This window comes from Lycium barbarum, chromosome 9, assembly GCF_019175385.1.
Source record: "Lycium barbarum isolate Lr01 chromosome 9, ASM1917538v2, whole genome shotgun sequence".
In the NCBI taxonomy this organism is placed as follows: Eukaryota; Viridiplantae; Streptophyta; class Magnoliopsida; order Solanales; family Solanaceae; genus Lycium; species Lycium barbarum.
This window is the reverse complement of record NC_083345.1, coordinates 479,408-498,191: the sequence shown is the minus strand read 5'-3', so window position 1 is coordinate 498,191 and position 18,784 is coordinate 479,408. Positions and strand designations below refer to the sequence as shown.

The window sequence follows — 18,784 nt, the reverse complement described above, 5'->3', positions numbered from 1 at the left end:
GTTGTGTATGATATTAAATGCATAGAGAAGCTGCCCAGCTGTGACTGCAATGTTGTGTATAAATGCAGTAAACTTTTCTGAGCAGTGTGTACACATTTGAGCAGTGTACGTTGGGCAGTGTACAGATTTGAGCTGTCAAACACATTGAATGGATGCAAGTAAACGCATTATACAGATTTGAGCAGTCAAACACATTGAATATGAGTTAGTAAATGATGGTAGTTGGTACTTGGGAGTGATGGTCAAAACCAATGAATCCAAGACATCATTAACTACTTGATCACACTAACACTATAACTCAACTCAATTATAAATAGGCATTCTTTCCATCTCACTTTCACTCAACTCAAGTAACTCTTAACAAATATAGTGATATTAAAGAGGCAGCCTTCATCTAAGATGGATGACATTCGTTTGACCGCATGTTTTGACAAAGAATTGACGAAATCGTACGTCGAAAAAGACGATTTCGTAAGTGTTGTCGTATTATATATTTTCAATTGTTCTTTTACCTCTTTTGGTAATAACATGTTTTTTTTGTAGATCCTTCCAACTGACATACTGGAATTTCTTCCAAACACCGACAAGGACGCTGTTGTTCATTACAACGATCATGAGTATAATATGAAATACAAGGTTGGCGTATACACGCGCCTCGCTCAAGGCTGGAAAGCCTTCATTGATGCTGCCTGATTAGGGATAGGAGATGTGTTGTGTTTTAAGGCATGTTTAGATGAGAATCGCATAGTGTTTTTTGTTCATGTAAAGGAGGATCCGGAGATCGTAATGATAGATTAGGTCTCCAGATTCTCTATTTAAAGTAATTTATAAAATTTCTCAACTTTTGCTATCATTTTCAAGGTAATATTTTCCATAACAACAAAATTCTTCAACAAGAGCATAAAGTTCTTCCATGACATTTACATTACAACAAGAGCATGAAGTTCTTACATTACCTACTACGCGATTACAACATACAACAACATAAATTCAGTTGATTAAAGAAGCCGCCAAAAAGCCAATAAATATTCCCCACGAAATCAAAAGCAACATCCTTGTATTTGCAAGTTTCTCCTCCAAATTTAGAACTTTTTTCAAGTCAAATTGTTGTTTACTCTTCAAGCCAATTAATTCCTCCTTCATTTTGTTCACTTCAATTAGATGTCTAGCCTTAATGGCAATTAATTCTTCTTGCAATTTGTCCCTTTCGATCTTGACCGCATCTAACGACGACGTCAAATTTTGAACATTATTCCACTGAATCTCAGGGAACAATTCATCTTTCCATTCCCAAAATCCACAAGAATTGCCCTTAGGCCTCGGACATTTGTAGAATTTCCGTCTGGGATTACTAGGAGTCGATGAAGTGAGGTGTTTTGCAATGGTGCTACAATTACATTTTACGTGAGATGAACAACTACCTTGAGACATTTATGAACTCACAATATTTTCGAATTACCGCAGAGAGTGATTATGGACAGAAATTTGGTGGAGAAATTTCGTGGAGGAAGAATACATATATGAAGGAGCAATGGTGTGAGCAAGAGGAATTTCATGAATGGAGGAAAAAAAAATGGGGTTGATGAAGGTGAAGATGAAGATGAACTAGGGTTCTAAAGGGTGGTGGGTCGCGTGGGATTAAAAGGGGGAACGGTATTATATCCGTTACCCCCATCAATTTTATTAAAAAAAAAAACGTTCACAAAAATTAATTAACGCGCGGCTCAGGCACTGTCAAACACGCGCTCTGGTCTGGGCCACTAGAGGGGGAAAATAATTAAAACGTAAGTTGTTAAGGGGGGTAAATAAATAGAAGTTAAGTTTAGTTTCCAAACTGAGTTTTCGTACCAAGTTTAGGGGCTAAAACATGTCTTAGCAAAGTGCATAAATCATTTTGAGGACCCTATAGAATAGCATGAATTTATAAAGTTTTTAAGGTTTAGTCACCTCAAAATCAACTCCAAGGCATATTGTGAAGAAGAATAAAGCGCAATATTCGCATGAGTATAGTATTAAGTAGGATCGATGAGCTATAATTATGTCGTAACTATTATTACCGTTTGATGTGTTAGAATTTTGTAAAATAGTTATTTATTGCTATATTTGTTTGGACATAAAAACACATATGTTTTAGTTATTTGCTCATCGAAATAGTAAAATTGTTATACACATATCTCATTCTTTGTTGTTGTTACAAGCTACCTATTGCATTTTCGATTATTATAATTTTTTCTTAAGAAAAATGCTTTTGTGAAAGCCAAAATTTGGTTCTTGAATTGGGCTAAGAGGTAGGTTTGGGCTTCATCTCATACATGGGCTAAATATTGGGCTTTTTGCTAAGTAACAAGAGGGCCTGATGGACCAGCAGGAGAGTTCAGCCCATAAGCCTACAGTCCAAAACTGAGAATATACAGTCAAAAACAAAAATAATGAAAAAAAAAATAAATCATCCAATTTATCTAGTTATCTTCATTAAAAATTTGATTACTTTTAAGCATTTTTATTTTTCTTAGTTTAAAGCTTCTTTTACAGCTTTCATCAGTTTTAGCCTTATAGCCAAATGTTAGTCAATTAAGTCCAATTCTTTCACACATGTTTCTATGTGACTGATGAATTTTGTCTATTATATGAGGAAGTTGTGAGGAAATAATCTCTTATACTCACTTATAATTTAAAGAGAGATGAAATGGAATTATTCAAATAACCGAGAGCCGCATCGAAATTTAAACCTATCTTCTCTGATGTGATTTTATTTGAGATGAGTTGGAATAGGCTTGTGGTGATTGTACAAAAGGCTTGGAGAGTAGTATAGTAGTGCATACAGCTGCATTATTAAGAGTTTGTTATTAAGTTGTACGTATCACATTTCAGTCCCATAAGTTAGTTGAACACTTCAATCACAAGAATAGGACTTGCATATATCTCAAAATTAAAAGTTCACTGTTTTACTTATCTTCAATGGTAGGCCAATGTCTTTATAAGTATTGAAAACATTTTGATAGAGGAACGATCTCATTATCCAGCGAGCTTGAACTGTAGGTCGGTTGACTCTCCAATTTTTCTCAGTTATGAAAGCGAAAGTGAAATTGTTGTTAAAAGTTAACAGAGTTAACTATTGAGAAAACCAAAGTAGACTAACGTTGGAGGAAAAAGTATATTCTACAATAATTATACAACCTATAAAACATATAAAAGTTAAAATGGTACTAATATTCAGGGTGATATTGGTAAATGGATCAAAGATAAGACAAGCACAAGTTGCAAATAGAGGATGAAGCAAACAAGAAAATATTTTCTCCGTATTGATCAAAACAACTTACAAAACGGATTACTCAATGTTAAATGTAATTATATTAGCCTTGGAAATGCCTCCTTTGGAAAGTCATTTTCTCGGCGTCACCCTTTATAATTCCCCTGCAAATCATCTAAATTCTTTGGGACACATAGTTATCCAAAAAAAAAAAAAAAAAAAAAAAAAAAGAAGAAGAAAGAAAGAAAGAACTAGGAGTCCCCAATAAGTCTATATATAAATCACACAGGTGAGCTTAAGTTTTGTGCACGGACAGTGTAAACTACTTTGACTATGGGGCATGTTGTGGACATAGGAAAGCCGGTAAATTATACAGGGGGGCTCGAGTTCTCGAGCCTAACATACACAGTGACAAAGAGGATCAAAGATGAAAATGGGAAATGGTTAAGTCAAGAAGTGGACTTGTTGCATCAAATAACAGGCTATGCACCAAAAGGTTGCATTACTGCAGTTATGGGCCCAAGTGGTGCTGGAAAGTCCACACTTTTAGATGGATTGGCAGGAAGAATTGCAAGTGGAAGCCTTAAGGGTAAAGTGTCTATGGGTGGGCTTGATATGAGTCCAAGATTGATTAAAGGAAGTTCAGCTTATATAATGCAAGATGATAGGCTCTTTCCAATGCTTACTGTCTATGAGACATTCATGTTTGCTGCTGATTTTAGATTGGGGTCACTCTCGACGACTGAAAAACAGGAGCGTGTTGAGAAGCTGATCGAGCAACTTGGATTGTCTGTAAGTCGACGACAACTCATTCGCTAATGTTATATAGTCAAACTTCTTTATAACAACATCGTTTGTGTGGATATATTTTGGTTGCTATAGCGAAATGTTGTTATACAAAACATAAAATATAACATAATATGAAAAACGAGTTGCAAAGAAAACTTGGTTGTTACATTGAAATATTGTTATAGAGGATGACTACTGTAGAGATGTCAAACTGTATAATCGTCATGTTTCTTGAGAACCAAATATAAGTAACTTTTAACATATGTTATAAGATGTACTTAATTTGAGCATCATTCTTTCACGTCTCTAGAATTTCCTAAATTTGAATCATTATGTGGTTTTGATCGTTTATTTGAATGCAGTCGACTAGGAACACTTACATAGGTGATGAAGGGACTCGAGGAGTTTCTGGTGGTGAACGTCGTAGGGTGTCAATTGGTGTGGACATTATACATGGACCTTCATTGTTGTTCTTGGATGAGCCTACTTCAGGTCTTGATTCAACTAGTGCTCATAGTGTAATTGAGAAGGTGCACGATATAGCCCGAGCTGGAAGCACTGTGATTCTAACGATTCATCAACCTTCGCACCGCATTCAGTTGCTTCTTGATCATCTAATAATCCTGGCTCGCGGGCAACTCATGTACCAAGGAGCACCGAATGATGTATCACACCATCTTGTCAGGATGGGACGAAAAGTGCCAAAGAACGAAAGCTCGATAGAACACTTAATTGATGTGATTCAGGAATATGACCAATCTGAGCTTGGAGTAGAAGCAATAGGAGCATTTGCACTTACTGGTATGAAACCTCCACCAATCGGTGCAGCAGCAACACACGAGATGTCAGCTTCCACCGTGCCTCCATCACCTGCCCGCCTATCACACCGTGCTAAACATCAGGCCATGGAGGCACAAGGTCGTGACAAGGCAAGCAAACGTCTTCGTTTGCAAACTAGTGCACAAGATGACACAGGATTTGATCACAGTGTTAGGAGTCCCTGGAATACATCCAAGTCCTGGACTGCCAGCCATAGTGGTGTTCTACAATCTCTAGGCTTTTCACCGGCTAGGCGCAATGATCATAGAAGTCCAAGTGTAATGGGGTAAAACATTCACTTCACTTCTATTTCATGTTATACAAATGTCTTTCAGGTTAAAATTCAATATATACACGCTGACAGCCTGAAAGATAACTATAGGTAACGCTCCATATTAAATGGTACTAATAGCGAGGAAAATAAGACAGATATTTTATTACATGTTGAAATGCTATGATATTGTAGAAGATTATTTAGGTTGTTAGTATATAGTATAAGTTAAATCTGACTAACCTTTTTGGATGTTTGTGCAGTTCTTCACCAGGATGCTATGCCTACTCTACAGAGATCGTTCAAAGTACTCCAACTCCGAATAGTAGTGACTACACTGTCAATGAAAATGACTATTTGACGCCCACTGATTTTGCTATCAATACCAATCATTCTTTCCATGATCCAGGGCCAAAATTTACAAATTCCTTCTTCTCAGAGACGTGGATTTTGATGAGACGAAACTTTATAAACATCATGCGCACTCCTGAACTTTTCCTCTCGAGGCTTGTAGTACTAACAGCCATGGGAATTATGATGGCTACGATGTTCCTGCATCCCAAAGAAAACCTTCAAGGCATAACGAATCGTCTCAGTTTCTTCATCTTCACTTGCACCCTCCTTTTCTTTTCGTCCAATGATGCTGTTCCTGCTTTCATTCAAGAACGATTTGTCTTCATCCGAGAGACCTCTCACAATAAGTATAGGGCCTCTTCATACACAATTGCAGGTCTGATTACATTTTTTTGAACTTATTACTCCATGCTAGTACTTAGGGCGCATATCTTTTCGAATAAATCTACTAGTGGACGTCGTCCTAATAAGTGTTGTACAAAATGTTGCAGGTCTAATTACATATCTTCCGTTCCTAGCTCTCCAGGCTGCAGTTTATGCAGTGATTGTTTGGTTTGCACTATCGCTTCGAGGGCCATTCATATATTTCTTGGTAGTTTTATTCATGTCACTACTCTCCACGAATTCATTCGTTATATTCGTGAGCTCGGTGGTACCAAATTACATACTAGGATATGCTGCTGTTATTGCTTTCACCGCGCTATTTTTCTTGTTTTGTGGCTATTTCTTGAACAGCAATGACATGCCGAAGTACTGGAAATGGATGAACTATGTTTCAACTATGAGTTATCCATATGAAGGACTGTTAATGAATCAGTATCAAACAAATGAATCTTTTGGAAAAGATCCTCTTGGAAGAGATGTTACTGGTTTTGGAATATTGAAATCACTTAATATTTCACAAGATTCAGGCAAGAAGTGGGAAAAAGTATATGTAATGTTGGGATGGGCTGTTTTTTACAGGGTTCTGTTTTATATTGCTCTCAGATTCTTTTCAAAGAATCAGAGGAAATGAAATACTAATACAAAAAGTAGTAGGCATTGTAAGATTTATTTTGTTCACATACAAAGTTACAAACTTGAATTGTATGTTTAGTACTATCAATATATCTTTTCTTCTTTTTATTCTGAAGAAAGTTGTATGACATGTAGATAAGGGTGGCAAAATTAATCCATGATTCCTCAATCCACTCAGCTTATTTTGATCATTAATTCCCAACCAACTTAATCCATGATTCCTCAATCCACTCAGCTTATTTTGATCATTAATTTCCAACCAACTTGCCCATTTGACACCCCTGCATTATTGCGAAGGTCTTTCTCAGGCACTAATGGCGTTCAAAAACTTCAAAATATGGGAACAGTTAATCGACTTGAGAAGGGCTTAACTAACTGGTTGTACATAGGTGGAAGTAGGGGTGTCAATGGTTTTCAAAAAACCGACCGAACCGTACCGTACCGAACCGATTTTATGTTTCCTTAATAAAACCGACAGTTTTTATAAAAACTTATAACCGTACCGATACTTGGGCTGGTTTTAAATTTTATAAAAATAAACTGAAAAAATACCTAACCGTACCGAATACATTTATATGTGTAAAATATATTCTATATATTAGATTTAAATATAATAAATATTAAAATTTTCCTCTTGAGTTCGGGATGATGAAATAATTAACACCTAAAGTTTCAACTCTAAAACCTATTAAACTACTCCTATTGAAATTAAATTAGTTCTAGCGTCTCGAATAGTAACTAGCTACTCCTATTGGATACTTAATCTTAGTAGTCTCAGTTCTTGAGTCCCATCTTGATTGATTATTGCCCCCTCATGCGATATAAATTATACTTTTTGTCTTTGCTTGACATTGTTTTACACTACTGTAAAATAGTGGGATCAATCTTTATTCTTATTGTCTTTCATGTTTTCTTGATTCATCACATTTTAAACAGTAAAAATGTCTAGAACTTTAGCCAAAGTCCTATTGAAGTATGGATGATATCGTGTCTTTAACTTTTATTAGTGACTATGACATGATGTTGCTTTGTTTTTAAAAAAATCAAAAATTAACCGAATCGTACCGCTACCGAAGAAAAACCGAGATGATGGGACGGTTTCGAAAAGTCTAATTTTGGTTCTACAAAGTGAAATAACCAAAAAATTGGTATGGTATAAATTTTATAAAATAACCGCTCAAACCGTATCATTGACACCCCTTACCGTAGAAGCATGTTTCTTTTGTGCGATCAATCAAATATGCTATTTTTATGCAGGATTTAATATTGAAATTAATGATATCTAACCAATCAAAGTTATAAGAGTGTTATTTCAGGAATAGTTAATTTGAGAGTTGATTTTTCCATAGAACATTTTCATACAACAAAATAAAAGTTAATCTAAACTCTTTTTCAGTAAACGGTTGAATCTAAAGTGTGTTGAAATAATGACTTTTGTTCTTTTTTGATCTGATTTCATTATAGTAATCTTTTTGTTTAATGATGTGCTTCCGTTACAGTTCTTATGATATCATAGTCTTCGTCAGATTATCATAATTGAACTCTTGTTTGACTATAGAATATGATGCTCGTAATAATTACAAATATTGAACGCAAAGAATTACTCCTACTAACCATAAAAATAAACTTTTACTTAAAATAGAATTTAGCAATAATAATTTATAAATGATACCGAAGAAAACATAATTTATCCAAAATTTCAAAAATCTTGTAACTAAAACAAATACCATGTCTTATATAATTTTAGTTTCCTACAACTTTAAATTAATTTTCCAACAGACACAACCTAATCATATTTACTCTTTCTAAGTTGCCTCTTTCCTTATAATAAAAAAAAAAACTATTTAATGATTATGTAAATAAGGATAATTTTAGAAGAATAAGATCAATTTTTTCTTGAAATCTTAAAACGCCACTTATTTTGATCATAAAAGCTCTTCTTTTTCAATTTCGATACCCATTAATGACCTAAGAAATTTCACCAAACAAAAAAATGTGGATTGTACGTTGTAACTCTTTGGGTAATGCTCCTAACGAACGATCCGAGGGTGAAGTATGGTTAACGTTGAATCTAGAGGATATATTATTGGATGAATACCTTTGGTAGCTAATTCTATTGATAGTACGATAGTAGCATCTAAATGTGCAAGTGTCATAGCGGGATACAAAGTTCATATTTCCACTTTATTTTTGTCCAAACAAACAAAGTACTAATAATACTCTTGTCGAATGTTTAAATACTCTTTAAGGTTTAACTTCAAATAATTATTTTTTCCAAGTGCGTATATTGGCCAATACGTACTATTAGGGGCCGTTTGATATGCGGGGTAAGGTGGGATATCTCAGTATAAATTGATCTCATACCTAATTTTAGATATCCCACCTTATCCCATTATACTCGAGATTATTTTTTCTCACCTCTCAAGTATGATAAACTAGTCCAAAAAGTAAAATCTCAGAAATATAATAACGAAATAATTTAGTCCGCGAACAAACGACCCCTTAAGCAAGGGGTGAATCAAAGGAAAAGTGACTAACCAAACACAGGATCAGGAAAAAAAAACTTTTATTTTCCCCTCCCTAGTTTGTCTTAAAAGACTTAAAAGTGCGTTAAAAGAATATTTTAAACCGACCCCAAAAATAAGGAACATTTCGTGTCATTTTGTCAGGCAAAATCCCAACTTTCTCTTACTACTAGACGGCGTATGCCCGTGGTGCGCACGGGTCCAACACTTTAGATTATAGTGCATCTATATGTATGTAGTTATCTTTGAATAGTGATTATATATTTATATATATATATAGAGAGAGTATATGTTATGTTTAAAACATGATTAATATAATTGTAGTTTGTGCTCCGTATCTAAAATTTTATTATATTAATGTTTGCTACGATTACAAAATCGGCAAATTTATTAATATTTTTTAAAAGAGAAGACTTGTTGTAGAAATTGATTTTCTATCTAAATGAAGAAATACTATTTTTTAATTGTTGGTAAATATTCTCAGTTTAGCTCATTTTACTTGTCATGTTGTCTTTTGCATTAAATTCTATCTTATTTTAAAATATAAATATTTTAAGTATATTTAGTGAACATAATAACTTGATTTTGTCAATATGGGATACTATGTTCAAAACACGATTAATATAACATTGTAGTTTGTGCTCTGTATTTAAAACTTTATTATATTAATGTTTGCTACGAATACGCATGGTGTTTAATATAGGACTCACATTTTTTTTTTAACATTGTTTGTTTTTTAAATATGGGATTCACTTTTTTTTTTTCAATATTGCTTGATTTTGTTAATATGGAGTCCACTTTTATTTTTCCTGTGAGTTTGGATGTGGTGGGTTCCACTTTTTTTTTTAATACTCGATGGTGTTTAATATGGGGCCTACATTTTTTTTTAATATTAGTTGTTGCTTAATATATATGGGGCCCACAATTTTTTTTTTTTACAATTTTTTTTTTATGGGCCTGTTTAATATGAGGCCTAATTTTTTTTTTTTATATGTACTATGTTCAAAACACGATTGATATAACATTGTAATTTGTGCTCTGTATCTAAAACTTTATTATATTAGTGTTTGCTATGAATACGCATGGTGTTTAATATGGGGCTCACTTTTTTTTTTTAACATTGTTTATTTTTTAAATATGGGATTCACTTTTTTTTTGTAATACTGGTTGGTATTTAATATGGGGTCCACAATTTTTTTAAAATATTAATTGTTGTTTAATATATATGGGATCCACAATTATTTTTTTAGAGCCTGTTTAATATAGGGCCCAAAAGTTTTTTCTTTTTTTAATGGGGCCCATCAACGGACCACGAAGAGGGACGACCAAACTCCCTCTAAAGTAAATAGATAAACCAAACACAGAATAAGAAAAAAACAAACATGTATGTTTGTTCCCTCCCTTACCTATTTTCCAAACACATGATAGTAATGAGCCTACCCATAGAGTAAACGAGAAAATGAGTGGGAAAAGGAAGAAGAAAAAGATATGTCTGTTATAAGGGTGAGGTCAGGTAGTGGAAAAAAGAAGGTAACCGTCCTTATGACAGTCCCAATTTTGGATGCATGTGATAGTGAAACCGTAGCAAATATATCATGCCTTTGGCCCTCACACACCATTGATCAGTACTATTAGTACTCACTCTAACAAAACACTATCAAATTTTCTGATTCTCTTACACAGTTTTTATTCTTCACTATTGGCTTTTCAAAAACAGACCCCATTAATTTGTACGGAACTTAATATCACCCTGAAAAAAAAGAAAAAAACCCCATCATCAAACATACCAGCTACTTCTTCTTTTTCTGAAAGGGTAAGTTCTTTTTTGTTGATTTTTATTTTCAAGAACTCCATGTTTTTTAGCTCCTTTTTTTTGCTGATAGTAATTCTTTTTGGGTGTGTGATTTTCTGTTGATTCTTTCAATGCCTATTTGTATGTTCTTAGCTCATTGGGTTCGGTTTTGTTTGATCACTTAAAGTGTTTTTCTTGTGCTTTTCATGAATGAGTTATCACTATTAAAAAATCTCTACCTAAATAATGTAGTGGTGTTTTCACGCAAAAGAATTCCAGCGGTTCAATGAAATCCCACCATGCTTTTTTCCGGTGAATTGACTTGGTAGAGATGAAGTGGGAAAATTATATTTTACATTACAAATCATTATTTCTAGCAGTGTGTGAGTTTTTCATAAACAGCCAAAAAGTGTGTGGAACAGAATATCAATCTGAAATCCCAAGATCAACGTCCTCTTCTTTTTCTTCTTGTTCTAAAAGGTACTTTTTTTTTTTTTTTTTTTTTTAAGTTTTTGATTTCTAATTATACACCATTTTGTACCACCTTCACTGTATTTTCACCTCATTTTTGTTCATGGGTTGAGTCTTTTTTTGATTTATTTAACGTTTCATTCAAAAAACTTCCTGATTTGCATTACCATGTTTTTTGGTTCTTAGCTCATTTTTTTTTTTGTTAAGTGGGTTTTTCTTGTTCTACTTTTATTTCTTTTTCTCCTTTTTTCATTTATATATGTGGTTTCTTTCTTGTTTTAGCTTGTGATTTGTGAGAAAAGATTTGTTAGGTTATACATGTTGTTTCATTCTATTCTTGTGTATACATCATTTGAACTTGCTTTGAATAAATTTTTATCATATATATGTCTTTAATTATGTTTGACAAAAGTGCTGTTCTTGGCAGTTTTTTATTCCCACCGTCTCAATTTATGTGATACTTTTCGCTTTTCAAGATTCAAAATTTTGACCAATTGCAACTTATAGTACTTTTCATGTAGTTTCAAAAATATAATTTTTTATCTTAAAAAATTGAGTTAATCTAATCTAATTTAGCTTTAAAAATTAGTCAAATTGACTCTCGAAAAGGGAGATATATCACACAAATTGGGATGGAGGGAGTATTAAGTACAGCTACTTTATAACTTGAATTTGCTAAAAAAGACATTCACTAGTGTTACGGGAGAGTCTCATTTTAGTCACACAATAGATCTATAAATGTTTCCCTTTTTGTATGGAACCCATTTGGTTGTTGTACAGTTTTTTGCTATTTTTAGTAAATTTATGCGTGTGAGAAATGCTTAAAGATTTATGGCTATTTTTTGATATAGAATAACGTGCATATCAAATGTTGTTCAGATCTTTCTTGAGCCCAATGCCTAGTTGTCTAATACATAAAGTTATCAGCTTTTTTTGAGGGTCTTTTTTTTGCTCCACAGTTTTGACAAGCAGAGATTCCTCATATTTTCACTCTTGTCTTTTTGTGACTTGTTGATTGTCCAGTAATAACTGATAACCTTGTTATTTGGCATTTTTTCTTGGCCTTTCAGTATAGTACTAGTTTTTTGTACTTTGTACAAAGCATTAATCATAATTTTGATGAAGGTTTAACTGGTAATATTGAGGACCCGTTTGGCAATAAGAATTATTCATTTTTTTCCGGATTTTTTTTTTTTTACTTTTTTCAAAAATCAGTGTTTGGCCATGAAAATTCCAAATACAATTTGAAGTTGAAGTTGTATTTGGAATTTGAAAAACAACCAAAACCTTGTTTTTCACAACCAAGACCTTGTTGAAAAGTACATTTCAACAACAAATTATTATTTACAAAAACTATGGCCAAACACAACTCCAACTCCAACTTCAAAAATTCCAAAAAATGTGTTTTTTTTTTTTTTTTTTTATTTCTATGGCCAAACGCCTACTAAGTAATTGGGCATGTTACTAGTTCTAATGCTCTTTTATAATTATGTTTAGACATAGATTTTCCTATTTCTTTGGTTCAGCTTTGATGAAATCTTTCTACTCGAATCAAATTTATTAAGTAACTTATCTTAAGCTTTACAAAAGATGAAACACTATACAATGATATATGTGATGGATAAATGTTATGGTTGACACCATATTTAATGTCTTTAAGCCTGTTTTTGTACTATCCAAGTACTATAGAATACAATGGTCTTGGATATTTACTTCTCATAAATCAATTCTTGACACCATTTCATAATCTAAAAGAATATCCAATAATTTGTTCTTTTATGACAAAAATAGATTTGAACTTTATACAGTTTTTGCTTTATTATAGGAGAGTTTTCGAGCGGGTTTCTTGGGTGATGAAGTTGGTACATTTAACTTGAAGGTGCACACTGCATAGGTATATAAGTTAGAATTCAGTCTTGCTATATTGTATCTATGACTTTTATCTTAATGCTAAAAATTGTTTGAAGAATGTATTTTCCTCCAACTTCTTCATGAACTTCAGTCAGCCAAATCTGCATATCTGCAAATTGAACTGAAGTGTTTTTTTTTTTTTTTGGCTGATTGTTTTTAATCGAAGAAGCTATGTTTTTTCTATCCATGGCTTTGCTAAACAAAATGAATTCAGGTGTATGTTTTCAGAAGGTTAGATTCAAAATAATCCCTTAAGTATGCATTTAACAGTTTTGGTAACAATTTTAGTCGGGGGAAAAAAGATTTAACCATAAACGTCAACAAAGTCTCATCAAATCCTAAAATATGCAACACAAAAATTGTCCTAGACAATATGAAAAAAAAAGAAGCAGAAATTACACCTCAAAAGCTGCACTAGACTCTGAAATAAATCAAAAATAGCATAAACTACAAAAAATGTACCTCTAAGTTTGAGTTCCTACCAATTTCCTTTTTTTTCATAGTTCCCGTCAAATCTAATATACAGAATTCTGAGTTCGGTAAATATTAGATGGAGACTAAAAGTGTTATCTTTTGGCAAACTTAAAGGACCGAAACTGTTAAGCGCATACTTAAGGGACTCTTTTCAACCTACACTCAAACACAAGGGACTATTTTCGTCATTTTCTCTATGTTTGCATGTAGCTATTAGTTCATCTTAGCATGATGCATATTTGATTTCACTTTATAGCTTTGTTTCATCTTATTCATGGAATACCCTGCAGAGTCATTCTTTGAAACTGAAGTGAACCAGCATAAAAATAGTATATCTTCCATTGATCATCAGAATGACAAAAAAAGGTTCAACATGGGAGGCTTGGGTACTAATGATCATCCTTCTCTGCTTTACTCAACAACCAGTAGTCACAACTGGTTATTTGGTCCGTGACATCGAGTTACTGAAGGCTCTCCGAAATTCTCTTGTCCAGAAAAAGGATGTTATTCCCAGTTGGTTTGACACAAATACTAATCCATGCAATTGGACAGGCATAGAGTGTGAAGGTAAACATGTTATCCGGATTGATTTTCCATGTTCAGTGTCACCACTAAATTTACCATTTCCTGGAAGCATTGGAAAATTCAGATCCCTGAAGTACCTGAATCTCAGCCATTGTGCCCTCACTGGTAATATACCGATAGATGTTTGGAGTCTGGAGAATTTGGAGACACTAGACTTCACTGACAACAGGTTAACTGGCCAGCTGTCTCCAGCTATATCTAACCTGAGAAACCTGAAACATCTTGTGCTCGACGATAACAGGTTTTCAGGCAATTTACCATCAAAAATTTGTGAGCTAAAGGAGCTCAGGGAGTTATCAGTTCATGCAAACTCTTTTTCTGGCGATCTTCCTGATGAGATCGGAAACATGGACAAGTTGCAGTCTCTTGATTTCAGCTCAAATTTCTTCTCTGGTAATCTACCTTCCAGCCTAGGTAATTTGGGGGATCTTCTATATATCGATGCCCAGCAAAACAACTTGACTGGATTGCTATGTCCAGAAATTGGAAAGCTAAGTAAGCTTAGAATTCTTACTCTCTCATCCAACATGTTGACTGGACCTATTCCTGGAACAATTGGCCGATTGAAGCAGCTGGAGGCGCTTGATCTTCAAAACTGCACATTCACTGGAAGTATTCCTGAAGAGATTTCAGAATTGAGTAATTTGAATTACTTGAATGTAGCACAGAATGAATTTGATGGAGAGCTTCCTTCAAGCATTGGAAAGCTAGAAAATCTGGTTTACCTAATCGCTCCAAATGCCGGATTGTCTGGAACAATCCCTTCAGAGCTAGGGAACTGTAAAAAGCTCAAGTTAATAAATTTGTCCTTTAACTCGTTTTCTGGTCCATTACCTGAAGGTCTTTCTGGGTTGGATTCACTTAAATCCCTTGTGCTTGATTCAAACCACTTATCAGGCCCCCTGCCTACGTGGATTTCCAACTGGACGCAAGTAGAGTCAATAATGTTGTCAAAGAATTTCTTAACTGGATCTCTCCCACCACTTTATCTCCCTTTGCTATCCGTTCTCGATGTCAGTTCCAACAGGTTATCTGGTGAGTTGTCTTCAGGGATATGTAGGGCCGAGTCATTGAGCATTCTGCTGTTGTGGGATAACAACTTCACTGGTGACATCCAAAGTACTTTCAGGAATTGTTCAAGCCTCACAGATTTGGTGTTGTCTGGAAACAACCTCTCAGGAAAACTGCCTGATTATCTAGGGGAGCTTCAGCTCATTACTCTTGAGCTATCGAAAAACCAATTTTCCGGGAAGGTACCAGATCAGCTATGGGAGTCGACAACGTTAATGTCGATCTCACTCGGCAACAATGTGCTCGAAGGTCCAATCCAACCGACTATTGCAAAACTTTCAACCCTTCAGAGATTGCAACTTGATAATAATCTGTTTGAAGGAAGCATACCGCATACCATTGGTAACTTGAAGAATCTGACCAATCTCTCTCTTCGTGGCAACAAGTTAACCGGAAATATTCCCTTGGAGCTTTTTGAATGTACAAAGTTGGTATCTCTTGACCTTGGTACAAACAGACTTTCAGGTGAAATTCCCAGATCAATATCTAAGCTGAAATTGCTAGACAATTTGGTTCTGTCTAACAATCAGTTTTCCGGTCCTATACCTGAGGAAATTTGTTCCGGATTCCAGAATATTCCTTTACCGGACTCTGAATTCACACAGCATTATGGCATGCTTGATTTGTCCAACAATGAACTAACAGGGTCCATCCCTCACTCAATTAAGGATTGCATAGTTGTGACTGAATTACTTCTACAGGGAAATAAGCTCACAGGGAGCATTCCTCCCGAAATTTCTCTGCTCAGTAATTTGACATTGCTTAATCTATCTTTCAATTCCTTGACAGGTCCACTTTTTCCTCAGTTGTTCTCAATGACAAGCCTCCAAGGTCTCATACTTTCTTATAACCAGATAAGTGGATCTATTCCTGATAATCTTGACTCTATGATGCCAAGTTTAGTCAAGCTAGACCTTTCATATAACCGGTTAACTGGCTCATTGCCCCCTTCTGCATTTAGTGTCAAAAGTTTGACTTACATGGACATCAGCATGAATTCTTTCTCAGGCTCATTATCTTTTAACTTTAGAACATCCAGCTCTTTGTTGGTCCTAAATGCTAGCAACAACCAACTCTCCGGTCCTCTTGACGATTCTCTCTCTAATCTAACGTCCTTGTCCATACTAGATCTCCATAACAATTCAATTACAGACAACTTACCACCTTCAATTTCCGCTCTTGCTTCCCTGACATATCTTGACTTATCCAGCAACAGTTTCCAAAAGTCTTTTCCTTGTAGCATTTGTGACATAGAAGGCCTTGTTTTTTCCAATTTCTCCGGCAACAAATTCACTGGACTAGCCCCTGATGTGTGCACTAAAGCTAGGAAATGCATACCAAGTGAACCTGTTTTACCTCCCAGGGGAAGTATTCATGCATCTGCACCACTTCTAAGCCATGCGTCTGTCTTGGGTATCATCTTTGTTGCATTGATCCTTTCTCTCGTGGTGCTAATCGGAGTTCTCACATGGAGAATGCTCATGAGACAAGTCGATGTACTTCTCGGCAGAGTTAAAGGTAAGGAAGGAAAGAAAACAGACCCCACATCTACCGATGAGCTTCTGATTAAGAAGACAAAGAAGGAGCCTCTGAGTATCAACATTGCAACGTTCGAGCAGTCTTTGTTACGGATAAATCCAACAGCTATTCTCTCAGCCACCGAGAACTTCAGCCAGAGTTATATTATCGGTGATGGTGGATTTGGTACTGTATACAAAGCCAAACTGCCTGAAGGCCGGACAATTGCAGTTAAGAGGTTAAACGGGGGCCACTTGCATGGTGGTCGCGAGTTCTTTGCTGAAATGGAGACAATTGGGAAAGTAAAACATGATAATCTGGTGCCATTGCTTGGGTATTGTGTCTTTGCAGATGAGAGATTCTTGATATATGAATATATGGAGAATGGAAGCCTTGATTTCTGGTTGAGAAACCAAGCAGATGCAGTAGATGTACTGGATTGGCCAACTCGTTTCAAGATTTGTCTAGGGTCAGCTCGTGGACTTGCGTTCCTACACCATGGTTTTGTTCCACACATAATCCACAGAGACATCAAGTCAAGCAATATACTCCTAGACAGGAATTTTGAACCACGAGTATCCGATTTTGGCCTGGCTCGGATAATTAGTGCATGTGAGAGCCATGTTAGTACAATCCTTGCTGGAACATTCGGGTACATACCACCCGAGTATGGACAGACCATGATGGCTACAACCAAGGGAGATATCTACAGCTTTGGAGTGGTGATGTTGGAATTGGTGACAGGACGGGCACCAACAGGACAGGCTGATGTTGAGGGAGGAAATCTTGTTGGCTGGGTGAGGTGGATGGTTGAAAATGGCAGGGAGATTGAAACGTTGGATCCGTTATTTTCTGGTTCAGGATTATGGAAGGATCAAATGCTGCGCGTTCTTGCTATTGCAAGGTCATGCACCAACGATGAGCAATGGAAGCGGCCAACAATGCTCGATGTGGTGAAACTGTTAAAGGAGGCCAAAAGCAATGCCTAGCTTACAAGTCCAACAAATAGTAATGAATGGTCTTGTAGGGTTATAGTTCTCTATGTTATGCAGTATCTGTATTATGAGTTTATAGAAGTCAGATGTAATGTAAGTTAGAGGTATGGTGGATGCTTAACCAAAATTTGAAAAGAAACTATGTTGTTCCCATAAATTGATCAGATATAGAAGTTTATGGATGTGACTTGTTATTCATAAGCTTTCACTTGAGACTTGAGAGCACTATAGTTTTTCTTCGTACAGATGACAGAGAGGGAAATCATAGAGTCATCCTAATCTTCCCCTCAGGTGCCACAGAAAAAGAGCTAACTCCTCGTTAATCCAGAATTACGGACAGAATTAAACTCGGTTCGGTTCGATCTTTCTTAGCATTTGAACTCTTATGTTTTAACGACATAGATTCATATTTACTATTTGTTGTAACTTTAATGAAATTTCACGCATATTTATACTCCGCATCCAAAGTATTTGGTTTCAGATAGACCTGGTAAGTTAAAGCTACATCCGCCCCGTCCGAAATTGAAAACTCAACCAAGCGCGGGATATCATAATCTCGCATATCCCAAAATTGTTATTCCTTATCTCGTAGACCAAACTATCATTTGTATGGAGTCCGGAACCAAAATGCCCCCAAAAAAAACATTTTGAACCAAAATACCCCAACAAAAAAAAAAGTTACCAAAGTACCTATAGCGCAGTAAAATACTGCGCTATAGCACTAACAGAGACGGAGCCGTTAAGTGCTATAGCGCAATATTTTACTGCGCTATACAAAACTTTCTCTCACCTATAACGCAGTAAAATACTGCGCTATAGGACTTGTTCTATCACCTATAGCACAGTATTTTATTGCGTTATATTACCCCACTAAAACCCGATCGGGTTCCACCACTGGTCCCTCCAATGGCAAAAAAAATAAAAAATTGAAAACGCCATTGG

At 35.2% G+C, this 18,784-nt stretch overlaps 2 protein-coding genes across 3 annotated transcripts; both read left to right on the top strand.

Moving 5' to 3' along the window:
* Positions 1-3,187: 3,187 nt before the first annotated feature.
* Positions 3,188-6,498, top strand: LOC132610307 (ABC transporter G family member STR2-like). The gene is made up of 4 exons (XM_060324616.1): positions 3,188-4,042; positions 4,402-5,144; positions 5,393-5,859; positions 5,975-6,498. Exons 1-4 carry the CDS (start codon positions 3,584-3,586, stop codon positions 6,496-6,498), a joined length of 2,193 nt encoding a protein of 730 aa, XP_060180599.1. The 5' UTR covers positions 3,188-3,583.
* Positions 6,499-10,357: 3,859 nt separating this feature from the next.
* LOC132610707 (leucine-rich repeat receptor protein kinase MSP1-like) lies at positions 10,358-18,022 on the top strand. Of its 2 annotated transcripts, XM_060325065.1 has the most exons (3): positions 10,359-10,838; positions 13,114-13,182; positions 13,964-18,022. In XM_060325065.1, the coding sequence occupies exon 3, from the start codon at positions 14,027-14,029 to the stop codon at positions 17,834-17,836; it is 3,810 nt and encodes a 1,269-aa protein (XP_060181048.1). In that variant the 5' UTR covers positions 10,359-10,838; positions 13,114-13,182; positions 13,964-14,026; the 3' UTR covers positions 17,837-18,022. The 2 variants fall into 2 exon arrangements, with proteins under 2 accessions (XP_060181049.1, XP_060181048.1); XM_060325066.1 differs by lacking the exon at positions 13,114-13,182 and having other exon boundaries at positions 10,358-10,838.
* Positions 18,023-18,784: the final 762 nt, after the last annotated feature.